Here is a 26,618-nt window from a genome sequence, read left to right as displayed (position 1 = left end):
GGCCCAGTTACTACTGGGACTCTTCCCAGTAGTCTCACATTCCTCTCTGCCTATTGTGTACTTTTAGCAAATTAATTAGGTGGTGATGCTCTTCTTATGAGTTTTATATAGTTTTAACAGTTAAAGCCAGATAGATTTTTACTGCCAAAATGCTGATTCTCTCAGCACAGTAACCTGTTCTGACAAAGGTAGGGTATGGAAAGCGTAGATGGAAAAAAATCAACAAAGAGTGGAAGAATAATCTCTAGTCAGAGTCATTATTGTTACACGTGGAAAATATAATTAAAGGGATGGATCAGGTATACAACAAGTCCATTCCTCTGGAAACATTAATTGAATAGTTAGAAAATGTTCACAACTACTTGTACTCTGGCTCTCATTTCTCATCCACAGCTTTCCTACTGTTTCTGAACATCCTGACCAATGGTAATATAGCTCTTTTCAGATGTCTATATATCATACCTTAAGTGGCAAAACACAAGGGAGTTTGGTAAGGAAGGTCTGAAATTGATTGCTAATTGTAGTCCACAGGTTGCTGGGTGAATCCATCGGCAAGGCTTCCATAAAGGTAGCAATATTTTCTAAACAGCGTAGCATCGCTCCCCCTGCTGGTAAGTTCTTTTTGTTGTTTAAACCCTGGGAAACAAGAATCATAAACAAAGGTACACTTGCAGACATGGCCTTTTAAACGATAATTGGAAATACTGAGGTTAATTTGGTCAGACCAAATACTACTCACCTCTTCCATAATACTAATAAAATTTTGTGCAGAGAATTTAAACTGTGTATGTGACAGTTTAGTTCAGTTCCTAAAGTACTGACCAAAAAATGTCAATGTCAAAAGTATAAAATGCAGAACTTTGAGCCAAATTTTTTTTAAGTGAAGTCCTAACTCACATCCTGCTTACATTGGCGTGGCAGTAAAAAGAAAGCAGAACTTGCATTAACCAGTAGCTTGTCCATATTTTCCTCTGGCTACTACTAAGTAAGATGAATTCACTAACATTCAGTAGACTGAGTACAATTTTTTTGCCTTGTGTACTAGGTACAGGCCTGGAAAGATGTGAACAGTTTTAAAGTGTTGCCAAAATCTTTGAATGAAGCAACCACAATGTTCTTGGAAGAGCAGAAGGATGCATGGAAGTGACTAGTACCAGCAGGAAGATAAAAGTTACAAAAATGTAAGCCAAGAGCACAGAAGACAGTCAGTGAAAGGCAGGCAATAGATCTTTGGACTACTTAGAGAAACTGCCATCAGATACAAGGGAGAGAACAAACCTAGGAGCAGAAATACCTCTGAAAACCAGAAAAAGTGATGAGAAAGGGATGGCTTATCCTGCCAATGAGCAGGACTGCTCCGGGAGCTGTCTGAGTCTGAAGAAAAAAAAAAATGCTATCGGTAAGAGCAAAACCCAGAAGCAAAATGGTGAGGACAACCAAATCTTGCTTGCAGGGACAACAAAAGAAAAATTCACATTGCTTTTGGTGATATAAGTCTGAACTCTTAAAGAACGAGGAGAAATGACTCCATATGCCTGATAATGCTAATAAAGCTATCAACATTAATAGAGCTGATTGCCAACATACCTCTAACAGCTGGCTCAGAGCAGCGATAGAACTCAGCTCACTGAAGTCCATAAGAGATGTGGCCAAGGTCCGTAAAAAACTTCCATCTGAAATTGAAATGCCATTTTTGTGTTGAGTGTAAATACAGGGATATTTGAAGGAATCAGAAATGCACTTAAGCACTGCACTTCACCTTTAATATTGCTCTGGAAGAGCTGGGGGAAGATGCCATTCGGAGCCAGCTGATGGAATACACAGCGGAGGAATTGCTTGGCCACACCTGCAGCATTTCCAGGGATCATCATGCTGAAAGGAAAGGGAAAAAAAGGAAGAAGAGAGAAATTGCCTTGTAGGTGAAACATTTCTCAAAGCTGACTATATGGTGGTATTAAAGAAGATTCTTTTTAATTACAGAAGTGTTCAGTTATGAGACAGTCAGAACTTTCCTGATTCAAAAAAAAAAGTTTATTTTATTGCTTCAGCTCAACTATTCAGAGATGAAAAAGTTATGTACACATACCTAAAGTATTTGCCTCAATAAATAGTTGCATTTTTCCTTATTGTCCACACATTTTTGCTTGTGAATTGTCAGGGTTTGAAATATGATTCTGCTCTCACCTTGTGGATTTCAGTGATACAAAATGAGGTTCTTGGATTTACCACAAAACACATGAAAAATAGGTAAACATACACATTACAGTATTAATTCGCCTCTTGCAGTTTCCTTCAAGAGCTGAAGTACTTCATAATCTCTCACAAATGGAGTGGTTTCATTTAAAAAGGTAAAGTATTACTTATTTACTCATTAACTGCATGTCTTAGCACTTTTTGCAGCTTCTCAAAATGAATTTATCCTATTCAACATCTGATTTAAGTAAAGAGACATCACTAGCAGGGGTTGTCCATGGCCAAGGATGACTCACTTCACTGAATGTATGGAGACAGTTTATTACAACAAATACTGAACATGGAACAAGCCAGAAAGGTCTGCAGTGAAACTGTGGAAACCAGGAGGCATCTTTAAATTAATCTGAATCTGAGGGTTTTCACAGTCAGTACACATGAATACAGGTTCCTATTCATCTTCAGAAGGCAAGAGATATTTGAAACAACTGAAAAAGGGCAGGTTTTTCCCTTACTTATAAACTTTTTTTTTAAAAAAAGGTTAAATTTGATTTCTTGACAAGGACAATGTCCTCTTCTCGCAGATAACTAGTGATAGGACCAGAGGGAATGGCCTCAAGTTGTGCCAGGGGAGGTTTAGGTTGGAAATTAGGAGAAATTTCTTCTCAGAAAGAGCAGCCAGGCATTGGAACGGGTTGCCCAGGGAGGCGGTGGAGTCACCGTCCCTGGGGGTGTTTAAGGGAGGGTTGGACCTGGTGCTTAGGGACATGGTTTAGTGGGTGATGTCGGTGGTAAGGGGATGGTTGGACCAGATGATCTTGGAGGTCTTTTCCAACCTTAATGATTCTATGATTCTACATTTTAGATTAACTGCTTGATTTTGGCCAAGGTATCCTTTGTTACCATACCTTTCTGCTTGATTAGAGAAACTGGTACTTGATGCCAACCTGGAATTAAAAAAAAAAAAAAAAAAAGTAATAATAATTGAAGATCATATGCTTTTTTGTGTTCCATTTTGAAATAAGCCAATAGAATACCTATATAAGAATAAAAAATAAAATAAACAGAAGTTTAAAAGAACATTTAAAACATCACCAGAAAGATCTTCTGAAGTGCTCTTAAATGCAGGCATGTCATGTTGGAACAACACAGAAACTATTCAGTCTTACGATGTCACAAACACTTACCAGCCCCTAAGACAATTCTACTTGCCTCCCTGTACCAGCATGATGATAATGAAGTAAAACTATTGTCACATGCACATCTAGAATAATTACTAATCCACAGGGATGTGGAGAAAAAAGTTTGCCAGAAGCTGCCTACTGACTGAATTGTTTCTGATTAACACAGCAACATAGACTGAGGCAAAATTCTCCACTTCGCAGTCTGAAGTGAGGCTTCTAATTTCAGATTTTGGCACCTGAATAAATGGCCTAATTTCAGAAACAGTAAGTACCTAGGCACTCTTACAAAGTCCGATGATATATAGTGGGTTTTCAAAAATCATGTCATTTAATTCAGTACTTGAATATATACTTGGAAGCCCAATATGAGCATCCAGTTATGAAAATACTGAACACAATCTTAAAGCAAATCATGCACTTCTCCAGCCTGTCCAGGTCTCGCTGAATGGCAGCACAGCCTTCTGGTGTGTCAGCCACTCCTCCCAGTTTTGTATCATTGCAAAGTTAATGTATCTAAAAGTTCATAGCGGTAGACTAATTTACATCAGCTGATGATCTGGCCTTCAAAGTTTATCTTTGATTCAAGATCCTTTTAGGTTGGATTTAGGTATTGCTCAATCCTCTGTCAACCTCAGTTCAGAAGACAGTCACTACTCTAGTTTCCTCTCTAGTCGCTACTGCAAAATCCGAAAATGATCCTAAAGCAGCTCAGTCAAGTGCATCAGTGTAAAGGAAAAGGGATTGTGATTTCCATTAATAATGCATGACAAGCTGGGCACACAGCATACATTCAGCTGAGAAATAATGTCAGGCTGGATAGTGCAGTGGATTGAAGATGATATTCTCTTCAGTTGTCCCAGCATAAATCAGAAAAAGTCATTAGAGTTCATGGCTCCACTGTTAAGAGGAGTCCATGCTAAAATACAACATATTAATTTTGCTGTGTAAAGCTAATTCTGGGTGAAAACTATTCTGAAGCCACCTTTAAGCAATACAGGCCTTGATTCTGGAATAACTGTAGCATCAGCTTGCCTTAAAGTACATGAGAATTTCTAAAGAATTCAGTAGGACTAATCACATGTCCTATGGACATTATAGCTTTTTCCAAAAATCTACTGAAGCATTCAAATACAGCAGCATAAAAATTTTCTTCTGAAAGAAATCAAAGTCATATGCAAAGACACCTCTCTCCTTTTGAATGCAATAACGCAAGTTCTTGACGTTGTTTGTTTTATAGTAAACAAAATATTTAGATTCTAACTTCCAAATGGAGAAACTTCATGAGATATGAACTACAGTAAACACTTGGGAACATCTAAAGATTTTTGAAATTAATACCTTGTATGTGTTTATTACTACTATAAATATTTTGTTGCGCAAAGGCAATGAACCCTCATCATTACCTCCATTCTGCAGACCACAAAGCAGACAATAAATGGATGTGTTCCAAGTTGCACAAGTTAAGAACAGAACTTAAGATTTTTAAAGCTCCTCACTAGTTCAAGAGCCTAAGAACCATTTTCAAACATGGCTTTGATGCTTGGAAACCCAAATCTCCTTGGAAATCAATGAAATAAGAATCAGCAAGTCAAAGATCCTGATTCAGGAACAAGAGTATAAATGTAAATGCATAGTAGGGTCTTATATAACACATTCTCAGTACAACAAGCAACACCTCTGCCAACAGGTGGGTATTCAGAGGTAATGATATGGCAGTGCTTGATCAGAGACACTTAGGTTATACACGAGGTAGCTGAACACCTTTTTGCCTGTATGTGCTACTGAAATTAACTACCTTATTTTATACATTACTTATATTCAAAGTAATTCATTTCTGGATAGCCTCTTACTGGACTTAGAACTTGCCAGGAATGACAGCCAGTAGGAACACAAGACATTTACCAGAAATACCCCATGCTGCATGGCATCTGGTACTCTAGAAGAATCAGGTGTCTTACTCCAAAAATAGCATTTCTTCCTCAAAGCACAGAAAAAGGTAGCCCACTCGGCCCTCATCCCTTGATAATTTATCTTCCAAGTGTTTTACTCTCTGTGGCTTCTTATGACCCTTTAGTAGTGCTATATTTACAAGAATCACACAGAATGGAAAGCATCTGTCTCAATTAGAAATGTTGCCTCCATCAGAGTTCATTAGTAGTGACAGCAGGGAATTGCAGCCTTGGTATTAATGGAAATGGAGGTCTTGAAGTGCTGCTGTGTTTAGATGGAATTGGGAGACAGAATAGAGGCAAGGCTGTGAAGAGCCATGCCCCTACAGAATCCAGTCAAGCAACTTTAATTTCAGACACTGAGAGGAGCATGGAAAAGGAGAGGTGCATGCCATTTCTGCACATGTAGTGCTGCTCAGGAGTTTGCTCTGAAATATCCCCAACACATCCCTCCCACATCTTAGGCAAGGAAGTTGCAATTGCTGAGGCAGCAATGACAAGTACTACAATATAATGGTGCACTTGAGTTATCCCATGCACACTAGGTGAAAGTCACACCAGAAAAATAGCAAACATGCCAATATTTAAGACATTATCAGAGAGAATCTCATGGAGGAGCTGGTTAGGAAACCAGGAGATGCAACTCTTTAATTAGTCTTAATAGGCATACAAAATAATGTTGAAGAGCCTGAAGAGTTCTTCAAATAAGCAGAACCAGATGTTATTCATTCAAATGTTCTAAAACACAGAACTCCATATAATGAATTTTATGCAAACCCCATTCCAAGTACAAAATTCTTTTAATCATACAAGAGAGAGGAAAGTCCTGAATTTACCGTCCAACAGACTGCATGATGTCCAACAACAGAGGAGCAGCCAAGTCTGGACTAAGGTGAATAAAGGTTGAGAGCACAACTATGGCCAGGCCTAGTGTTTCTTCATCATATTCTTCAAGAACAGCTCCGCAATCATGGCACCTGCAGTTTTAAAAACAGACATGAACAAATTTAAAACAAAGCATTACTATACATACAGATGTATTATGATTTTTTAAAGTACAATTATTTATTACATTCTATTCAAAATTAATTTAGAAAAATAATGTTATTGTGATCTTTCTAATTAGCTAAAGGTCATGGCTTTCAAACATTAATAAAGCTTTTCACTAGCTGCACTGGCTGTTTCTACACTGACAAATTAAAGAAGGCCACAGAACAGGTCTACGTTCTGGGTCCTTCACTGGTAATGTTTAGCTACTTCCTTCACTCTTTATTGGCCCTCTTCAGTTTGCACTATCCAAAAAAAACCTACTGCAGTGAAAACCTGCCCTCAGCAATGTTAACGCCAGCCAGTTCGTGTTGCTTGGTTTCAGGCAAGAGCTCAAGTCCCCAGCAGTCTTTTACTTTGCAGTATAGACACAAACAATGATACTCATAGATGATCCCAAAGAGATTGAACAATTTCATATTGTCCTTCCTGTCAGTAATGAATTATGAATAACAAATTATGCAATTAGGAAACAATAATCTGATTGGTTCCCACAGCTGTTAGAGCTATTAAGAAGGAAATGAAAGGACCTCTCAGGGGCACAGAACCTTAGTTTTCAGAGAAGTGTCCTTTCCCAGGACAGATTTGCTGCTGAGTCACTTATCCCTCCTGAAATGTTAAAAGAAAACCAACGAAGTTCTGAAAGGGCTCTCTAACGTCTAATTATAAAGAGGATGTCAGATTCAGGAGATATGAGACAGGCTTTCACAAGTGTACAAAAAAAGCAAACCAATGTGGAAAACAGGCTTATCTCAGCCCAGTAGGAAGGCTTGCTTAATTTGGTCAATCAGTTGATAATGACTCCAACAGATTGTGATATTTTAACTTAATGGAATTGTACAGGCAATTTTCTTGCCTTTGTTACTAAACAGAAGGAAAATATGCCATCAAAGTCATGAAAGTTGAGCTCAGCTGGACTGCATGTTAATAAGTGGTGCTAGAGGTTTGGGGAGTTGGTCAAAGGATGTGCCAAAGATAAGCCTAACTTTGGGGATGTTTCACTTCGTCACACAGTAAGGTCTACTTCACCTTGCTGGGTCTGTCTAGTGGACTAAGCACAGCAGCACAAGCAAGAACTTACCGTTTCTCTTCCTAGTTTTTGACTAAATCGATGCATGGCTCCCTACTGACTGCTTTACTTCTCCATTAAATGAGTACACTTAAGTTTAACACTTACTTCAGAGGCATTTTAACAAGCGAATAGATGTTTGCAAAAGCTTGTGGGATCGGTGCTATACTGGTAACAGAAGTGTTGATACATAATCATGACTTTCTATTTCAAAAGAAAAAAGAAATTCAAAAAAGAGCTTTTTTTTTTTCCTAAGGCAAAAGTGGTTTCCAATAGGTCACAAGGAGCCACTGCTTTAAAATACGGAACAGTACAATGCCACCCATTTACACAATCAGTTTTAATTAAAGAAAAATCCAAACTTTCTGTTACCCAAATGTCCTTAGTAGGCTACATATATTGTACAATCTTAACCACATAAATATCCAGTTTCAAAAGAAGGGTAGAAAGCACTTCTTTTCCTCCATGTACACACAATAGCACGAGTCATAATTTCACCTGTGCAAACTCACTCATATCCCACTGAGTTAAAAGCACATCTTGCTGGCAGCGTTTAGAAAATTTTTCCCTTAGGATAAAAAAAATAAAAACATAGTATAGGGATAAAGGATAGAATGGACCTGTATTTCCTTAACATATATTTATACCTAACTTGACCTATTTGAAGGTCAACTAGTTCCTTGAAAGGAACAGAAAAACTTACTTGTCAGTCATCACAGTGGGCTGGTCATCAGCAAATTCTTCTGGTGCAGGTACAAACATACTGACTATACTGGGTGCTGACAGCAAGCTAGATTTTGTGGCACCTTGAGGCAGTAAGAAATAATAAAAACAAAGAAAGCAAAAGAAAATCACTAAACAGAAATCCAAACTGCATTGGCCTGAAGATCAGAGTTGTTAAGATCAGCCATGATTTTAAAAGGATATAGTACATCCCATGGTTCTGTCAGATTACTCCAATTACCTAGAACTTTGGAAAAAAAATCCTTGAAAAAAGATAAAGAACAAAAATTCCAGGAAGGGCAGGTGTACTTGTATCTACTTTATTATTAACATTAGCATGTTCTGACGATATTTACCTATAGAAACATGAGGTAGCTTCTCCATGTTAGCTAGGTTCAGAAAGAATTTATGACAAAATAATCCCAGTTACTTCAGGAAAAGCAAATTTAATAGCACCTCTCAGGTGAAGTAATCTAAGAAACTCCCACAGTATCTGAACTCAAAATATGTGGAGTATTGAGAGCTGGTTTCAAAAGAAAGACAGTTTTAAACAATCATTTCACTAAAGTATGGGAGGAATTTTTTACATTTCTTTTACGGAGTTCAGTACTTCATAACTGTCCCCTGAGGTTTAGCTGGATGAAAACAGACACTCCAGAAAGTCCAGAATATTCTTCAATAACATAGGATACCATCCAGAATACAAAGAATAGAAGTAGATTTTCCATATATTTATAGCTGATTATTTTTCCCCTCACAATCAAATCAAGATCCCTCTACCATGACTTTGGAAGTTCACTGTCATTTTTTCTAGATGTAAGTCCCATTGCAACATGCAAATGCTAAAAGCTGTCATAATGTAGGCTACAATGTCAGAATAAGACATTAATAAGTAACATAATAAGTAGTTAACTACTTTAAAATGTCCTCTAGTGTACCGAACAAAAGAAAAAATATCATTTAGGTAAAGAAGGTAGCTCTTTGCCCCACTACAAGATTGTTAAGTCTGTATGTGTTTTGACTGTGAGGGAGTTGAACTGTCAACTTCCAGGTTGACAAAAAGCCTCAGCCTTTAATCAGTTGTCCCTGTCTTGAATGAAATGCTTTGTCTAATAACTTTTTGATAATCTACATTCTGCAGGACAGTTGAGGGCTTTAGTACAGCTGAATGGAACAGAAAATTCACCACCCTTTGGTACTAACAGGAAACCTTCCTGGCAGTCTTAGCAGAGAGATCAGGTCAAAAGGACGGGGCACTAACCTCTGATTCTTAGTGGTGGTCCCTCCAAGTCAGGGTTTAGACAAACAGGGACATTGCACAGCCGCTTTCCATGCTGTATCTGCTCTGTGAATAAATACAGAACTTCAGTCTCCAGCATTATGAATCCAACATATCAGCACAAGTTTTAAACAGTTAAAACAAGAGAAAGACAATTAAAACAGTTATTTTTAGAATAATAATAATAATAATAAATAAAAGTTATTTTTTAAGCATAGAAAGAGCAACAGAAAAAGGGAGGAAGAGAAAGATAAAAGAAGCCTGCAAAAGGAAGAAAATGACAGATTACATAACAGCAAAGGCAGCATTTTTGAGAAGTGTCATTAAAGAAGAAAGGAAGTAATGACTGTAAAGATTCAACAAGATAGAGAATATAAAAGCCCCAAAAAGAGAAAATTAATGTTTAGGAATACCAAGAGATTAGAAGTTCACGTATAGTTTTTGCTGACAAAAGCTATACACACAGTGATTTTTATTTTACAGAAAACAAGCTTGGGAAAAAAAAGCATGAAATAAGAAATGAGAGACATGGTACCTACCAGTGTTTAAAACAATAGAAAGCATACATGAACCAAGCATGCGTCATAAACTTCTGCAGGATAAGACTATTTCCAAGTTGTTATATTTGAACATAATGAGTCTCAAAATTGTAGTGTGACATTGAAATGACAAATAGTTGCACTGAGCATTTGTCCTGAAAAAAATATTTAATCTGTCCAAATAATAATTTACTTTAAAAGCTAGTGGTCAAAAAGGAGACTGAGAGATGTAAAGCGTCCTGGAAAAGAACTTTTTACTTCACTCCATGCTTGGAGGCCTTTAGTTGGTATGAATGTTAGAGAGAAACGTTGTGAAGAAATCTAGCGGAATCGGAACAAGATTAACAAGACTGAGTTCCTAAATGGTTTCGAGTGCTGACTTGTTGCTCTGGTATACAGGCTAAATACTTCTCACAGAAGTAATAACTTTTCCACTTCTAAAACCCTGCCTGAAAAGTAGGTGATACCAACTAACTCTCTTTAACAAACAAACTTACTAGTAGGACATAGAACATTGTTAACATTTACAAATTCTCCCCTTTATGATTTAAGGATCTCATGCTGAGCATGCTGCTCAGCAGACCGGACTAGAAGGGAAAAACCTGAGCTATACACTGTACCTTTATCTACAAGATTTAGTTTGATGGGATTTGAGGCTGAAGACTGAATTAAATAAAAATCTGAGCTCAACTGTCCAGAACTGGTAGTGAGACATTCACTCAACATGCTAAACTCCACAAGAAGTTTTAAGTATTATTTTCTCTGGATTCACTTGGACCTGCTCATGATTCCTAAGAAGCACAATTCCATAACACGCTAACATAAAGATGGGCAATGAAATACCTAGTGCCTTTTACAAACTAGAATGAGTTCACTGTTTAGTGACATCTATTATGAATATGGACATAAAATAACATATTTTAAAGAAAAAAATGCTTCACATGACTAATGAGGAAATGATGTGCTTATTTCTGCTTTCATTGTCTGCTTTGCATTCATCTTAAAGGGTGAAAAAACAGGTCAGTAACAGAACAGAAACTTCAGGTGTTCGGTGTGAGCTAACAGAAACTGCTCTACAGGGAAATGAGACGGGATGGCATAAGGTGCAAATCCTTTGTGTACCAACACCATTGCAAACATATATAGAAATTAATGATTCCACACACCAAGGATGAAATTCTATACCTAATGAAATCAACAATGACACTTCCATTTCATTCAAGGAGGTCAGGAAATAATCCAATATGAAACATTATGGGGACACCACTGTACCAGAGGGGTTGTATCCCAAATATGTAACTTCCAACTCATATCAGATGCAATACTGCTACTCACTACATGGTTTCTCTTTAGACTTGAGATTGATTACTTATCTACAGTGGTAGAATAGAAATACTTCTGTTTTAATGGATTGATACAGAAAGTAATTGGTTTAAGGAAACAGAAATAACGAACAATAAACGCAGCTCACCAGTATCCCAAGTGCTGATATTGTGGGGAGCACTAGACTGGTGTTCCAGCTGCCTCTTCATCAGCTGGTTCATTGTCAGAGCTCCCAAAGAGCCTCTTTTCATTTGTCTGAACTGAGCTGCAAGTCAGAAATGCAAAAGGATTTCAGGGGCTCAAACAGTATGTAAAACTACTCTTATTTCCTGATCTTACAAGGCAGCACGAGAGAAGTATTGACAGGACATGAACTGCCTGCCCAAAAGATCTTGCTCAAGTCAATACACACTTTTCACACAACTACACAGGGCAAAATTCTGGACCCAATGACATCAGTCCTAAGTGACTTGGATCTAGGATCTCATCCACTGTGTCAACTGTCAGTGCCTTTTTGTCACCAAATAATACAAAAGTTCTTCAAAACACTTGGTATTTGTGCAATGTAAGATACCACCCCCAAATTCCCATGCCAACAGGTGATAAATATATACTTCAACCTCACTCACGCACTACATACTGAGCAAGGAAACTCAGTGTCCTCCCAGCAAAGTATAGAGAAATGCTCTATCTACGCCCACTATTGGGGAAAAAAAAAAAAAAAGTTTCACTGACTGTGTAACTCCAGCACAGGCCTCCTAACTACCTGCTCAGGCATAACGCCTGCACATTCTTCTGAAATGTGAAGCCATTCTCTGAAATGTGATTATCACTTTATCAAGCCTTTGAAGATGGATCCCCTTTATAACTTCACTGACATTTTTCTTACATGGAGCAACAACCATTTGCTGTTTCTTAATATAATACTTCTTTAAACGAGTATTACCACATGCTTTAAAGGATGTGTCTCACTGGACAGTGCTCCCAGGAAAAAAAAAATAAGTAAATAAAAATAAAACACTCCTTGTGGACTTACTATTTAAGACTTTTTTTGTTCATGTATTTTCTCAGTGCTTAACTGGAAGAAGAAACAGACATATAATACTCCCGATTTTCTTATTTTTTTCTCCATTCATAAGAAATTCATATTGAATAAGCATAATACTTTTGCTTTGCCAGTTGAGCCCGTGCAATATATTTCCACCACTGAAACCAAACTCATTGCTGACAGCATGAAGACAGAGGCTGTGACTGAGCAAGGCATGCCCACATGCATCTCCATGCAGGAAAGGCATAGACTTAAGGCAACATTTTCTAAGCTAAGTGCCTTCCTGAGCAAGGACAGCAAATCAAAATCTTCTCCTAATGAATATTTTCATCGGTAGCTACATTCAACATTGTTTAAAAAACATATTGACGTAATATCAAGTAGTTCACTTCTAAAGTTCCAAATAGTACCCAGCTAAGTTTTGAAAATAAAACCAGTCTTTCACATTATTATTAAGCCCAGTCTATTCACAATTGTGATGAAGAAGTACAGACTGTGATGAAGAAGTACAGACATAGGATAAACAGCAACTTTCAGAAAGCTCTGAGGGGTTGAGTGCCTTCATCCTAAACTGGCTCTACTCAGTTTGTAATTGACAGTTTCAAATTCAGAGAAAGTAGAATATTTCTTAACAAAACAACTACTTGCCTTGAGTAATAATAAACACAAAGACAACTTCAAAGGGAATTTGCACATTTAAACTATTTCACTAGGTTAAGTAATTTAAGCTTTTCCTCAATATATCCGTTCAATATATCAGAGTGCATTTAAACACTATTTTTGGTATAAGTACAAACTCCTCCAGCATTGCTCCAAAGCAGTCCTTGTATAACTGAATTTCTGGAACTGAACCAAGCCAAAAAACCCTTCCATGTTTCACTTTGTAAGTTATATTGCAGCTGCCTTTCACAGCAAATTAGGAGAAAAATATAATTTCCATCGTTTCCAGGGCAAGGATTTTAAATAGATGCTTTATCACTTTATCAAGCATAGAATTTCCTGATGAAAGAACAGCAATTAATGTTAGAGCTGACAAGACCGCTTGGAGTGCAGATGACTGTCAAAATTTAGAAAATTATCTCCCTGAATTTTCTTAACAGCTTTTGTGATTATAACTTTAAAATTTTCATGCATATTTCACATCATCAGGCTACTGTTAAGCAGGTTTATATTTCTATTGTATTTACCTGTTTTCCCACGGACATACAAGATTTCCAATGTCAGTAAGCAAAGAAAAAAAAAAAAAAAAAAAAAGAAAACCCAGATAGCTGTCAGCCTTTGAACTATGCTGGAGCCAGGCTGATTGCTGTGGACTACCACGTGAATTTTTCAGTCTAGAAATGACTAGTGGTATAGGGTGGGAAGCATTTCTTGATCAGGTCTTCTACAACAAACCTAAGAATCATGAGAGGACAGAGAACTTTCATATATTATTTGGTGCGTGGTGGAATTCCCTACTCAGGAAGAGAGAAGTCCAAAGGCAGTATCTTCTTATCACAATTAATGACATGCTTTCTGTGGCCAAGCACTGGCTGAAAATGTAATGATATCCAGTTGTGTTACAGAAGTGCCTTGTGTGCACAATCCTCAACCGGACTTAAGCAAAGCACTGTAAAGGCACACAGTAAAAGGCTAAAAATATGTCAATCTAAATATACAGGAGACATCATGGAAAGTGCCTTGCTCTATTTTACAGCTGGAAACTGAGACACACAGAAGTAAGAAAGAAATATTTACAAAGGAATTTAGAATAGAATCAAATAGTTCCGTTGGAAGGGATCTTCAAAGATCATCTGGTCCAGCTGCCTGACCACTCCAGGGCTAACCAAAAGTTCAAGCACATTTCTGAGGGCTCTGTCCAAATGCCTCTTGAGCACTGACAGGCACGGGGCACCAACCACCTCCCTAGGAAGCCTGCCCCAGTGTTCAACCACCCTCACGGTAAAGGCATTTTCCCTAACGCCCAGTCAGACCCTCCCCTGGCACAGCTCCATGCCGTTCCCTCCTGTCCCACCATCAGGTGCTGGGAGCAGAAAGCGGTGCCTCCCTCTGCGCTCCTCGGGCTACACTGGCGCACCTCCTGGCTACACTGGGTTTAACGAACCCCAAAATGCAGGTTGCCCCCTCAGGTGCCAGGGCATGCTGCTGGCTGGTGCTGGGCCTGCTGCCCACCAGCACCCCAGGTCCCTCTCTGTTGAGCTGCTCCTCAGGACAATCGTCTCCACGACTTTTCCAGGCACTGATGTCTGTCATTGCCTGGGGCTTCTCTCAAGCCCATCTTGTAGAATGGTACAATGGCTAGCTTCCAGTCAGCAGGGACCTCCCCAAACTCCCCAGACCTTTGGTAAATTGTTGAGAGGGGGCCAGCTCTAACATCCACTAACTCCTTCAGTGCTCTTTCAGTACACTGGGGGGAACATTAGGCCCTGCATACTCTGACAGTGTCCCTGTATTCCTCCCGAGTGGCCTGTTCCTTTTTCCACATGCTGTAAACTTCTTTATTCTGTCTGAGAATCACCAGGAGCTCCCTGCTCATTCGTGCAGGTCTCCTGCCCCCTTTGCTTGCCTTCTTGCTCATAGGGATGCACCAATCTTGAGCCTGGAGCACCGTCCCTCTTGTGACAATGGTTGCCTGCTGGCCAGTGCTTCCACACACACAGCACAGTGTTGGGGCTCAGAACCCCCCTCAAGCACCACTGGGACCTCATAAACCTCACAGTCTTCTCAGCACTGCCACTGCCGATGCTATGCGTGACAGCTTTGTGAGGCTTCCTGTCATTTTGAGCTGCTCAATATGATCTGGATACAATTCCAGATTTCATGTATCGGAACTTACAGAAACACACTGTGTACAGTGAAACCAGACAGAGATAGGTCTTAACTGGAAGCTCTTCAGCTGCTTTCCTAAGTGCTTCAATGTCATTAGATAGCCAAGGACCATCCAACTCTATGAGATGCACATCATACAAGATGCTTGTCCTAAAACTGGAGAGAAAACCTCTATTCCAAGTGCTAAACTATCATGTCACAATAACACCACCCTTTAATAGACCAGATACCCGATCCAATCAAATCAGCAGATGATGAATTTCAGAAATCAACATTTAACTTTTCTACAGCAATCTGAAATTGCAGTTCAGTGAGACTGTTGAGCTGATCTAGCAGCTCACTGGTATCAAAGAAGGACATAATTTCCCCTCCCTTTTCTACAAGCCATAGATTACTGTGCCACCCACCTTCAGATGTGTTACTTAACCTTACCTAACCAGACATGCTATACTGGATTTTATTGAACTGTTCTAGGATGCCTCCACCTTCCAATGTTATCTACATCTTTTCTGCTAAGCCAATGATTGCTTAAACTAACTTGGTTCACTTCCCCTGGGATGGGTACAGGGACTCTCAGAGGAGTAGTTACTGCATTTAAGCTGAGCAGCTGAGAAAGTGGCATTTCAAAGCATTTAAAAAAATTACAACAGGTTTTGTTTTTTTTGTTTCCTAAGATAAATTAACAAACATGCTGACCACATTAACAGCCCTGTTAAAGAACTCACCCTCTGCTTCTGTGCACTGACAGTTGACAATGCTTTCTCTCACTGTGAAATAGAAGTTTGCTGAAGCAAAATGTTTGCTTTTAACTGCTACCTACTCTAATTCAGAAAAAAAACCACATTTGTCAAATTTCCCATGTCACAACAGAGAACCTGGCAGCCACAAACTGCTAACATCCTGCTGACCACCAAAGGTTTAAAAGACCTAACAATATCCAACACAGTTGTATTTCCAAGAATCAATAAAACTCAGGGGGAAGCATTTACTATACATGATATGTATCTGAAGCACGAATATGCTACAGATTTAATTTTCAATTTAGTTCTGAAATCAGAGATTCACTTACTTGATATGGAAGAGTGACTACTTGTCTCTGGGACACCTGCCTCAAGGGTTGGTGCAGAAGATGATTCTCTTGGCATTTCCAGAGTTGAAAGTCCTTTGGCAGCAGGATCTACATACGGAAATTGTGTTTAAACTGTCAGTATTTAGAATCAATAAATATTTTCCATCTGCTTTCTCTCTGGATGTCTTTTTCACATCTTTTCAATCATCCATTCACCATCTGGCATTCCCAGCAGTTTTAAAAGGACTCAGTGGTAGTGTTTGTAGAGGCACAGAGATCTATTACTTAAAATCACTTTTTGCTGGAGATTTGTACATATGCCCGTTTAGAGCTCAGAACTAATAAATGCACATAGATTTTGATCTCACTCACGAAATGGTTAAAGGGACCACCCAACATGGAAGTAAGAGAGGTACCACTGAGCTAGTCTGTGATATGTTAGCATTCTTTGAAAGTCTTATCTCTAACACATTATCAGCTTTCATTCAAAGGTCTATTTGATCCCAAAGATTCAAGGAGTGTAAGAAGGCCAAATCTGTCACTAAAAAAAAAAAAAAAATTAAAACTGAGGGGTTTATTTTATAACTGATATTGTTGATATGGGAAGAATAAGGCAAAGAAAACTGCAAGTATTGATGTACGGTTTCAGCATATCCTATAAAAATGAATATGTATCTGTGCTGTAAAGGGCCTCAAGCAGGAAACCCTGTACTCCAGAACTCTGCAGTTGAAGAAACAACACATTTAGCTATTTAATTCAGAAATCAGTTGTGTCAGAAGCCCTTCTAACACATATGGAAGCATAACAGTCTGACAAAGCTCAAACAAGGCTTTGAAATTATAATCAGCATATTATGATGGCAATATTAAGCCTACTTAAATGAATTACAACACGTTCTCAAATAAACAAATCAATAAGGCTAAACAAAGCAAAGCAGATGCATAAGAGATAGACTGAACTATCCAAGTAACTAAATTACCTAGTTATCCAAATTGACTGTGTCAACCGGTTACATTAAGTGAGCACTTACTAAGTCATTGTGAATGTTTTATGCTTCACTTGGATGACATAGGTAGATGCATGCAGCCAAATGACCACCTTATATGCTAAAATCCCAGGTTCCATGGGGTGTTTCAGAACTGGGACAGCTCTTCCAAGAAGTTTCAAGGATGTGTATGCTAGTGAATTCATGAAAACTTAGTAGTGGTCCTTAGTAATGGTCTACAAAGCATTTGAGTCTAAATACTTTCATGACAATTATTCTTGAGAAACCTGTGTGAAAGGTTCAAAAGCACTTGTCTCTCCTCTGTTTCTAAAATGCTCCAGCAGTTCATCAGCTTACTGGTACAACAAACAGGACGTTAGGCCTCAAACATAGAGGGAATAGCACAGCCATGATCACACTGAATGACTTCTCCTTATAAAACTGGGATATCATAATTTCATTAATCATAATAGAAATTATACTACAGTTCCTTCTCAAGTAATTGAGAAAGAAGTGAAGTCAGGAATACATAAGTATTACCCCTCTCCTCAAAGAAATGAGGCCTGAAAGATTCTTTTTTTTTTTTTTTTAACTGATAAAAATCCAATAACTGAAAAATCCTGAAAAAAATAACCACAGAAGTGAAGAGGCAACAGAACACATTTTTAACACTTTTTGAAACTTCCAATTCAAATCTGAGCAGATAAAATACACTTTCTCTCCACATGACAAACTTGGTAACAAAACCCTGTACTGAAATGAGCTGAAAAAATAGGGATACACAGAAATACTGTATAGTTTTCCCCATGCTTGCACTTCAAATCTTTAAACAAAAGCCTTGTAAACTTTGTGGATATCCAACTACAAAAAAGGCTAGAGAGAATTTTTAGTGTATAAAAACATGTCTATCTCTGATCCTAAATGCAATGTGCAGTTAATTCCAAGTGCTCTTAGCTCTGCAGTCTACAGCCTGCTCAGATTCACATTTCATGATCTAGTTTCCTCACTGCTGCCTTATGTTTGCAGAAGAAATAGGGGACAAAAAATCACGATACAGAGAAGAGAATCAGTGTGACATGGACCAGATTAACAGGATAAGTCATAGAGGAACAACAGTTTTACTGACTCCCTGCATGAAGAGGCCATGGAGTTTGGGGGCACTAACTTTGATATGAGAGCCAGTATTTTTGTCCTTGAGCTCCAAGTACCTTTTTTTAATGGGCCCTTGCACACGCATGTTACCTGTATGGCTGGTACATTTCCTTGTGAGAAACAAACACCTGAAAGCATTCGGCTAGCTCAGATCACATCGGTTGCTATGTGATCACACATCTCTCTCTATACTGGCCTGCAATGAAAACCTTCACAAAATAATAAGCCTTTTCATTGGATTAGTGGTTGAGCTCACCTGCCTCCTTCTGCTCTCCCAGCTTGTCAAGGATGTTAAAGGAAATGTCCAGGTATTCTCTCTGAATAGCACTCACAGCAATCTTCCTCTGCTTCCTCTGGCGGGGAACAATCTGAATCTTAAATTCTGACTCCTCAGTCTCCTCCTCTTGTTTTTGTTCTATGTTTTGCTCAGTGTCAGACTCTGTGTTGTTTAACCCAGCAAGTTTATCACTTTCTGTTTGGTTTTCAGAATCCTCAGGGACTTTAATAAGGACTGTTTTTACATTTGGGCTTGGAATTGCTCCACTAGGCCTAATTTCCTCCACACTGAGCTCAGAGTTATCATCAATGGACATTTCTGGAAGGGCAAATGACTTCTGCAGCAGGTCCCTTTTCTGTTTCAGTGTTAGCGGATTCCCACTGGGTATGTCCTGAAGTTCCTCTGGCTTAGCTAACTCTGAAGAGTCCTTTTTACCTTTGGGAGAAATGGAAAGCATCTCCTCTATTCCTGCTGAAGCACTGTTGCTTGCATCCTTAGAACTAAAGTCCTTCGAGCAATCTTCAATGCTGAACTGGACCAGAGGAGTTGTGCTGAGGCTTAATGCAGAAACATCGATAGGAGTTGAGGGAGATGACACAGCAGTTTTACCAGAGACTTCATCATTTAACTGGTTTGTTGTTTCTTCTTCTTCATCACTCTCCACTATTCTTAGGGGAGGAAGTGGTTCAAAGACTAAAGAGTCACTGTCTGAAGTGGAGAGTACCGAATGCTTTTCAGGACCTGATGTTGAGTCAGAGGACAGATCTATCAGATCTAAGTCTTCCTTGGGACCAGCAGGTTTAACCGGAGAGTCTACCTTCACTTCATAGGTTTCCATGCAGTTTAGCCTAACTTCTGGAATTACGGGTCTTCTTGTTTCCTGGAAACTCTCTGTAGGAGGAGAATTTTCTTGTATTTCTATGTTTTCAGCTTTGGTAGAAGAATTCTGCCGAGATCGTCCATAGTCACTCTGTCTGTGTATGATGTAAGCAGCGGGGACAGGTGGCTTTTCTAAGTCACACCGGTCTATGCAGGACTTCCTGCGATGTTCATCTAATGTAAACAACAGGGAGTCTGCATTCCCTATATCAAGAGATTTTTGTTTTAGAGAGCGCAGTTTTTTTTTCTGAATGCTTTCTTCTCTCACACAGCGCAGAATACTGTCTTGTAAGGCCCCCGTCTCTCTATATTCAGCCAGCTCTATTTCACCTGATTAAAACAGAAAGAGCTAATACTACCTTAGTTGGAGACTTCTGACGGATATCTTCATCTTCATCTCACAATTCAACACATGACTGGCATTTCAAATACAAACCCAGTATTAGTCAAAATCATCTAAAATTTGTTTTCACCTCAGAGCCACATTACGTAGACTTTTACAATTCCAAAAAACACCCACCCTACATCCAAATAGTAGGCTTTATCCAAATTCTACTCATCCCGAACAGATGTACCCTACAGACAGTCTGTTTAAGCTTATGGTATGGCTGCATTAGGTGTAAGAGTTGGAAGAGGGAGTGAGCTACATAGACCATTTTGATGAGGTTTCAAAGTAACTTTGGACTACAGTACTGGGGACATCATTCATATAAGAGCATTATACACACACACGCACACACGTATATTAGAACACATCTACATATTCTTATACTGAGCTTATATTATTAGAGCACACCTACAAGTCATTTATGGTAACAAAGTAGGCTTAAAAAGGATGCTTCTAATCCAAGAAGCAAGGGTAGCAACAGCAGTGGGGATGCAGCAACACAAGCTTGAGCTCAGCTGTTCAGAGAATTGTTTCTCCATGTATACTAGACACCAGTAAAGTCTAGCCACTATCCCATCACATAGTTAGACCTCCCCAACTTAGGGAGGTTTAAAGCAAGCACAGCTGGTGCTACCACTGCACTTGCTGGTGCTATCAGTGCACTTGCATCTTGCTGTATGAATACACCCACTGAGAGCATTTTAAAAAAGTTTGTTTGCGTTGGTGTCACTGCTGTTGGTGTTAACGACATATTTTCAAGTAATTGAGAATATTCTTGATCATCATTAGACCCATATTTCAAAATGCTCCACATATGAATCAAAAAGCAGTAAGAAAAGTTAAAGCATTTTCCCTACTCAGAACGTTTTTCCTCCCATGCAAACGTTTGGAAGAAAAAAAAGGGATGGTAGCAGAGGTAGAGAAACGCTTTGGTGTTTGAATTCTGTTTTAAAGTGTTCATTTCAGAATTCTACATTTGAAAACAAACTCCTTTCTATTTTTGGAAACCACCAGTTGACCTTTTCTACCAATGGAAAACCATGATATTTGCTGCAGCAGCAACAAGTTTGCTTGCCCTATCATCCTATCTCACCAAAATGTCAATTTCTGTGAAAAAAAAAAAAAAAAGTAAATTTGAGTAAAAATTTCCAGTCCAATTGTAAGAGAATGTTGTAACAAATCCTCTTGAACATTTTGACATTCAAAAGTGCTTATGTTTCCGGGAAACAACTACTGATTTTAGATACTTTCATTTTGGAGTGCCTTCTTTGAGATTCCTATAAGAGAATTCATACTCAGGGAAATGAGTACCTGCTCTCAAAAATCAGACAGAGGGCTGGTATTCAAATTATACATTGCAATAAACTCTACAAAGAAAGGTGATAGCCTGAAACTAAGAATAGGAAATTGTACTTCTACATGAGTTTATATCAATAAAAAAATCATACTTCTCTGAGCATTCATCTCAACAGGTTGATATTTCACCATTTTGCTGCCACCAATTCTTTTCAGTCTTGCAAAGAACGTTTGAGATTCTTTATTGCAAGGGCCAGTTGGTGTATCATGAATATCAGATTCATCAAAAACACTGTCTTCCTCTGCTGGAGAAAGAAAAACTTTATTACTCGTAATAGAGTGCAATTCCTTGAATGAAAAACTGTCAATGTGATAAAACCTCAGCTAGTTTCAATTAACTTTGAACTGAAAAATCATCTGAATTTTTTAAGAAAAACTATAGAAACAGATATAACTTTGCCATTCTTGTTACACCTTAAGTTAAGGTCAGAAAGGACATTGATAAATGGAAAATGGGTTACAATACAACAAAAGTATGCCAATGTTTTTTTCCATTCTAAGCTGATCTTTTTCTACTAATAATAGCACAGATTAGATCTTTAGATGGAAGAAAAACAAGAGATCTGGACACTGACTTGAGTAAATAACTGTCTATAGCCCTCAGTGAGAAATGGTAATTTGCAGGAGATGGGACCTAGTACAACTGCAAGGTGAGTAATAAACCAGCAAAAAAGGAAAGTGGAAAAGAAAGAAAATGATACTCTTGAATGGCTGGTAATAGCAATACAATGACCTATGAATATGAAATATGAAATTACTGACCTAAGTAGTAATAGTAAAACATTAAGCTCTAATATGAGATCTAGTGTTTAGAAATGCCAGAGAGAAAGAAAGATCCAAGTCTACCTACCTAACAAAAAATAATCATATCACTTGTATGAAAGTGATTTCTTTTTAAAAAAGAAAAAAAGAAAAAAGGAAGAAGAAAAAAAATCCTCATCTATCATGTGTCTAGCGAGGCTTCTCCAAGAAGATAAGAAACTCTACTGGGACAATAAGAAAAACAGAGGACTCAAGAGAGGAAAAAGTTTGCCTTGTTTATTCTGGGAAGCAGACCTGGAGAGAAAATGCATTTGGAGTTGAGGAATAAGGTAGAGGAAAATAAATCGAAGAGCTGGAATGGCTAAAAACTGAAGACATAAACTAGACATTAATATCTTTAGCTTTCAAACTGATGGAAAGTTTCTACTAGATGTGAAGCTTTGGAACAGCCACCTGGTATCAATTAGTTTTCTTATCCCTGATGCTAAGATGAAAACAGGAAAAAACATCAATCAAAGTTGATAACATGAACATCTACAGGAACTGGGCTTAATAAGTTGGGACATCACTTTTAAACTCATGTCCTGTGTGTTTAAATTCTCTTTCCCCTTGGCAACGAATGTTTCTTCTTACAGGATTTCTCAACAGCTCTACAACAGTTTGTACAGTTGCCACAATCCCACCACAAACTGTAACAGAAGAATTATAACAAGGTTTGAATAGTGGGAAAGCCATCTTCCGCATAGGAATTCTTGTTGTCTGACAATAAGATCCTGTTATGTTGGTCATCTAAATACCACCTTTGATGATGATGGCAGTGCACAAGCCACCTAGCCCGAGTCTCATTAGAAAAGGTTCCAAAACGTTATAGGATGATACTGGCTATACTGGCTGCTTCTTGTAGGTAGAAGGGGTGGGGGGTGGGGGAGAAGAAAGACACCTTTTCTACATAATCTTTTTTTTTCTCCAGCATTTCAGTAAAGGAGAATATTCAGCCCTATAATTAAGTCAGCATTTAGAAAAACTGCTCATTTATGGTCTTTAACCTCTGGGCAACCCAATGCCCTTCACAACAGCTTTGGGAAGCAAGTAAACATTATTCTCATTTCTTTAAACACTGGAAAACAATGAAGTGACACACAAGGCCACCCAGGGAATCAATGTCAGACACAGGATTGAATCACTGGGTTTTTTAAATGTAACTTGGCACTTACTTTGAACAGCAGAATGTGTATTTAGGCACCTCACTTTGTCCTAGAAACATCTCAAAATCAACTCAGAAACTGAATATGTTTTATAAATGTTACTATTGCCCTCAGCATTCTTAAGTCAGCCTAATTCAGTTCTACAGCTCTAAACAAAGGCAAAATCACCATTAAGTCCACAGTTATCTGAACCCTCTTGGCCTTCCTCTAGCAATACAAAATGGCCAAGTGAGTGAGAATATGCAATACTTAATTTACATCCATTTTAAGGTTGCTTTAATTTGCTACAGCTGAGTAATAGGATGTTCAGGTAAACAAAATTTCATGTCCTTCTTCTGTTGAATATTTTTCAATGAGGTACAAACAGCAAAAGAGGAAAAGGGTATGCATATAAGACAGAGTGCTCCTTATATATTCTTCTTCCTCTGGAAGAAGAGTTTGCCGAACGCTCAGGAAGACTGCTTGAAAAGGAGGTTGAAAATAGTCAATGAATAAAAGGCAGCTAGAGATTAGCATCAAAAGAACCCATAAATTTTGATCAGAAATACTTATCACATAACAAACTTCACAACTGTAGGGAACTACTCTCAGTGACCCCATGTTACTTCAAGCCCTAACCTTACACCAGCTCACACCATCACAGTATCTCTGCTATAACTAGCAAGAAAAGTACAGTTACAATCAGATGCAGACTCCAAGGGTTGAACCACTTTTCTGCCTTTAGACACAAGCATCATAGATGTCTGCATCTGAGCTACTCAACTTCAGCTCTATTTATTAAGGAGAAAAAAAAAAACTATAGACTGAGTTCATCACTTTAACTTTTAAACTTCTACTATTTGGTACTAAGCCATGTTATTATTATAAAGTAGCTATCATCCAGAATGCACTATTTTGAACATCTGCTTTGGGATGAGGTGAAATGCACTCCAGAAGTGCCTGTTTTTCTGCTGATTGGATTCTAGACAGCTAGCACGCATTTACATGTCTACATTTAGTCAGATGAATTGCACTCGCTGTATCTGAATACAGTCAGACTGTGGTGACAGGCTGGTTGCAACCCTTTTATGTGGGCATGACCAGCTAAAGTTTTCACTTAAAGGCTAAGCACTACCCAGGCATGGTGACTCAACTACCCAGCCTAAACTACACTGCCTTCAAGATAAAAGTTAGACTGCTGTGCTATGCTTAGCCTACAAAGAAACAGTAAATGTATTTCTTTTATTATAGATGGCTATAGCTGGTCACAAAAATCACACCTTGGCCTTAATTCTGACTACTGTGTTCTAAATTTCAGACCACATATACCCATTTCTACAACATCCATGAGACTTAATGAATTAAATCAATGACTATCATATAAATGAGAGTGTTTAAAGTACCTTTTTCCTTTTCACTGTATCGGCTTATGTTACTGTTGTCACTATACAAAGGACCAGCAGTTGCATGGGGCTTGCAGCTGTGATATTGAGCGTTGAGGGTATTGACTGTGATGTGGATTAGGTGAAGTACAATCTTGCTGATTTCACAGTCTCTGTAGGGGTACTGTTCAGTGAAAGAGAAAAACTTCAGCTTAAAACCCAACTTTTCTCCATGGATAAGCATTTAAGCAGTAAAATAGAAAAATGACAAGAATATTGTCAGCTAGATATCCCTTCCCTTCCTTTGATCGCACATTTCTAAATACATGATGAGAAGCAGGACTGTTTTCAGGTTTGTGCAGACACTTGGAAAGATTTTCTATTAATAAGATTCAGTATATCATTTCCTTGACTTTTATATGATAAAATCAACTATTAATAATAATGGAAAAGGTCTTATCAGAACTTTTCTCCCAACACTGTATTTCAACCTGCATCTTCTCATTCATTTCTAGCATCTCCCACTTCCTTGTATGCCCTGTAGACCTGCAAGAAATATCAGAAGTATTCACAGCTCCATTTCACTGTGTAAACAGATGTTAACAACAGATCCTAAAAAAAAGAATCACTTAACTAAAGATTACAAGCTATTAAGCTGACACCTCATTTAAAAGTTAAAATTAGTTTTAAAAAATAGGGTAGGTTACCCTAAATACTATTCATGACCTTTCTAATTAGCATTTAGATCTTCATATAGAATTTAAAGAATTTTACTCTTTTCATATCCTTTTTTTTTTTTTTCAGGTAACAATGGGAAAGCCAATACAGACAGCAGGAGTAACAGGTCAGTAGCACAGATGAAAGCCTAACTACTTCAGGCACTGAAATTAAACACAAAGAGTATGCAAATCAGATGCATTCTTTATAGTTCCTTTCATTTGCAGTACAGTTATTGTTCCATGTAATTAAATTTCACTCTGAAGGTGAATTTTAAGGTAGACATCACCTTTTTAAAACCACTCACCTTATAGAGAATGACAAGTAAAGCCTTTAACCACATCTGCCGAATGTGAGGTTTGAGGGACCAGAGGGAGCACCGAGGAGGCTGCTGAAAGTAATGCCTTAGCTGAGGACAAGTGCAGTATTTCAATACCTGCACCACCAAAGGAAGAAGGTGTTTTCCCAGATTGATGTTATAGTCCATTACCTGAAAAGAACACCATCACAGGAGTTAGCTCACCGAAATCAACTCCACTGGTAATAGTTTTTGATAAAATTTTTGATAAAGCAAAACAACTAATATAGTTTAGATATTAGTTAAGTGAAAAGAAATAAATGTTCTTAAGAAAGTCTTACTATCAATTAAAAAACTCTGCCAGTTTGCCAGGCTCTTATTTTAGCTAGTTAGGTAAAATGAAACAAAACAAGATGCATTCAGAAAGCCTTTCATCTTGCATAGTCTAACTTTTAATGTACATTGGCATGTATATATATACATACATATATTATGCTGGGATAGCTTTATATTATGGCACAAGTTGATCACGCTTCAACAGACATGACCATGCTAGATGTATATCCCATGTTTAACAGACAAGAGGCAATTGTGTGTTATCTGGTGGTGGTGGTTTGTTTTTTCAATTAATGCTGCACTGACAATTTTCATTATTTTCTCATCAGTCTTGCAATGCTATCTGTTTTTTTTTCTTAAGCCACATGTTCTGGAATCAGGTAATGAGCCAAGAATTCCATTGTAGCTATAATGTTATGCAGAAAGTCTAAACATGCAACTCTTTAAGGATGATCCAAGAATAAAGCTGATGAAAAGTATCTTGCTATAAATAAAATGTTCATCATTTTTAAGCAGTAGTGTTGCTGAAGACAGGTTGCTGTTATTACTACTAGCCATAAGCCTTGCCTCCTTCAAGAACACTGATGAGCATCATGCTATGTGTTGCGTATCCTACAGGTTTGGAACCTGATGGCTAGCTACAATATAAGTG

General features: G+C 38.1%; 1 protein-coding gene across 18 annotated transcripts in view; it reads right to left on the bottom strand.

Moving 5' to 3' along the window:
- UNC79 (unc-79 homolog, NALCN channel complex subunit) overlaps nt 1-26,618 on the bottom strand; it is a 102,439-nt gene that overhangs the window by 27,927 nt on the left and 47,894 nt on the right. For 11 of the 18 annotated variants that reach the window (XR_010831977.1, XM_048070406.2, XM_048070395.2 and 8 more), the window contains 13 exons: nt 25,640-25,822; nt 24,637-24,799; nt 21,380-21,532; nt 18,644-19,873; nt 16,250-16,357; nt 11,452-11,568; nt 9,424-9,507; nt 8,143-8,245; nt 6,160-6,300; nt 3,099-3,137; nt 1,760-1,872; nt 1,588-1,673; nt 463-636 (listed from right to left, as the gene is read on the bottom strand). Coding sequence is in view for 17 of the 18 variants with exons in the window: in XM_048070406.2 (XP_047926363.2) it covers nt 463-636; nt 1,588-1,673; nt 1,760-1,872; nt 3,099-3,137; nt 6,160-6,300; nt 8,143-8,245; nt 9,424-9,507; nt 11,452-11,568; nt 16,250-16,357; nt 18,644-19,873; nt 21,380-21,532; nt 24,637-24,799; nt 25,640-25,822 (2,694 nt within the window). In the remaining variant the exon portion in view is untranslated. The remainder of the gene's footprint in view (nt 1-462; nt 637-1,587; nt 1,674-1,759; nt 1,873-3,098; nt 3,138-6,159; nt 6,301-8,142; nt 8,246-9,423; nt 9,508-11,451; nt 11,569-16,249; nt 16,358-18,643; nt 19,874-21,379; nt 21,533-24,636; nt 24,800-25,639; nt 25,823-26,618) is intronic. The other 7 variants (XM_048070397.2, XM_048070400.2, XM_048070401.2 and 4 more) reach the window with 3 other exon arrangements.

Source organism: Anser cygnoides, chromosome 5 (genome assembly GCF_040182565.1).
Source record: "Anser cygnoides isolate HZ-2024a breed goose chromosome 5, Taihu_goose_T2T_genome, whole genome shotgun sequence".
NCBI lineage: Eukaryota > Metazoa > Chordata > Aves > Anseriformes > Anatidae > Anser > Anser cygnoides.
The sequence above is the reverse complement of the archived record's forward strand: the minus strand, read 5'-3'. Positions and strand labels throughout refer to the sequence as shown.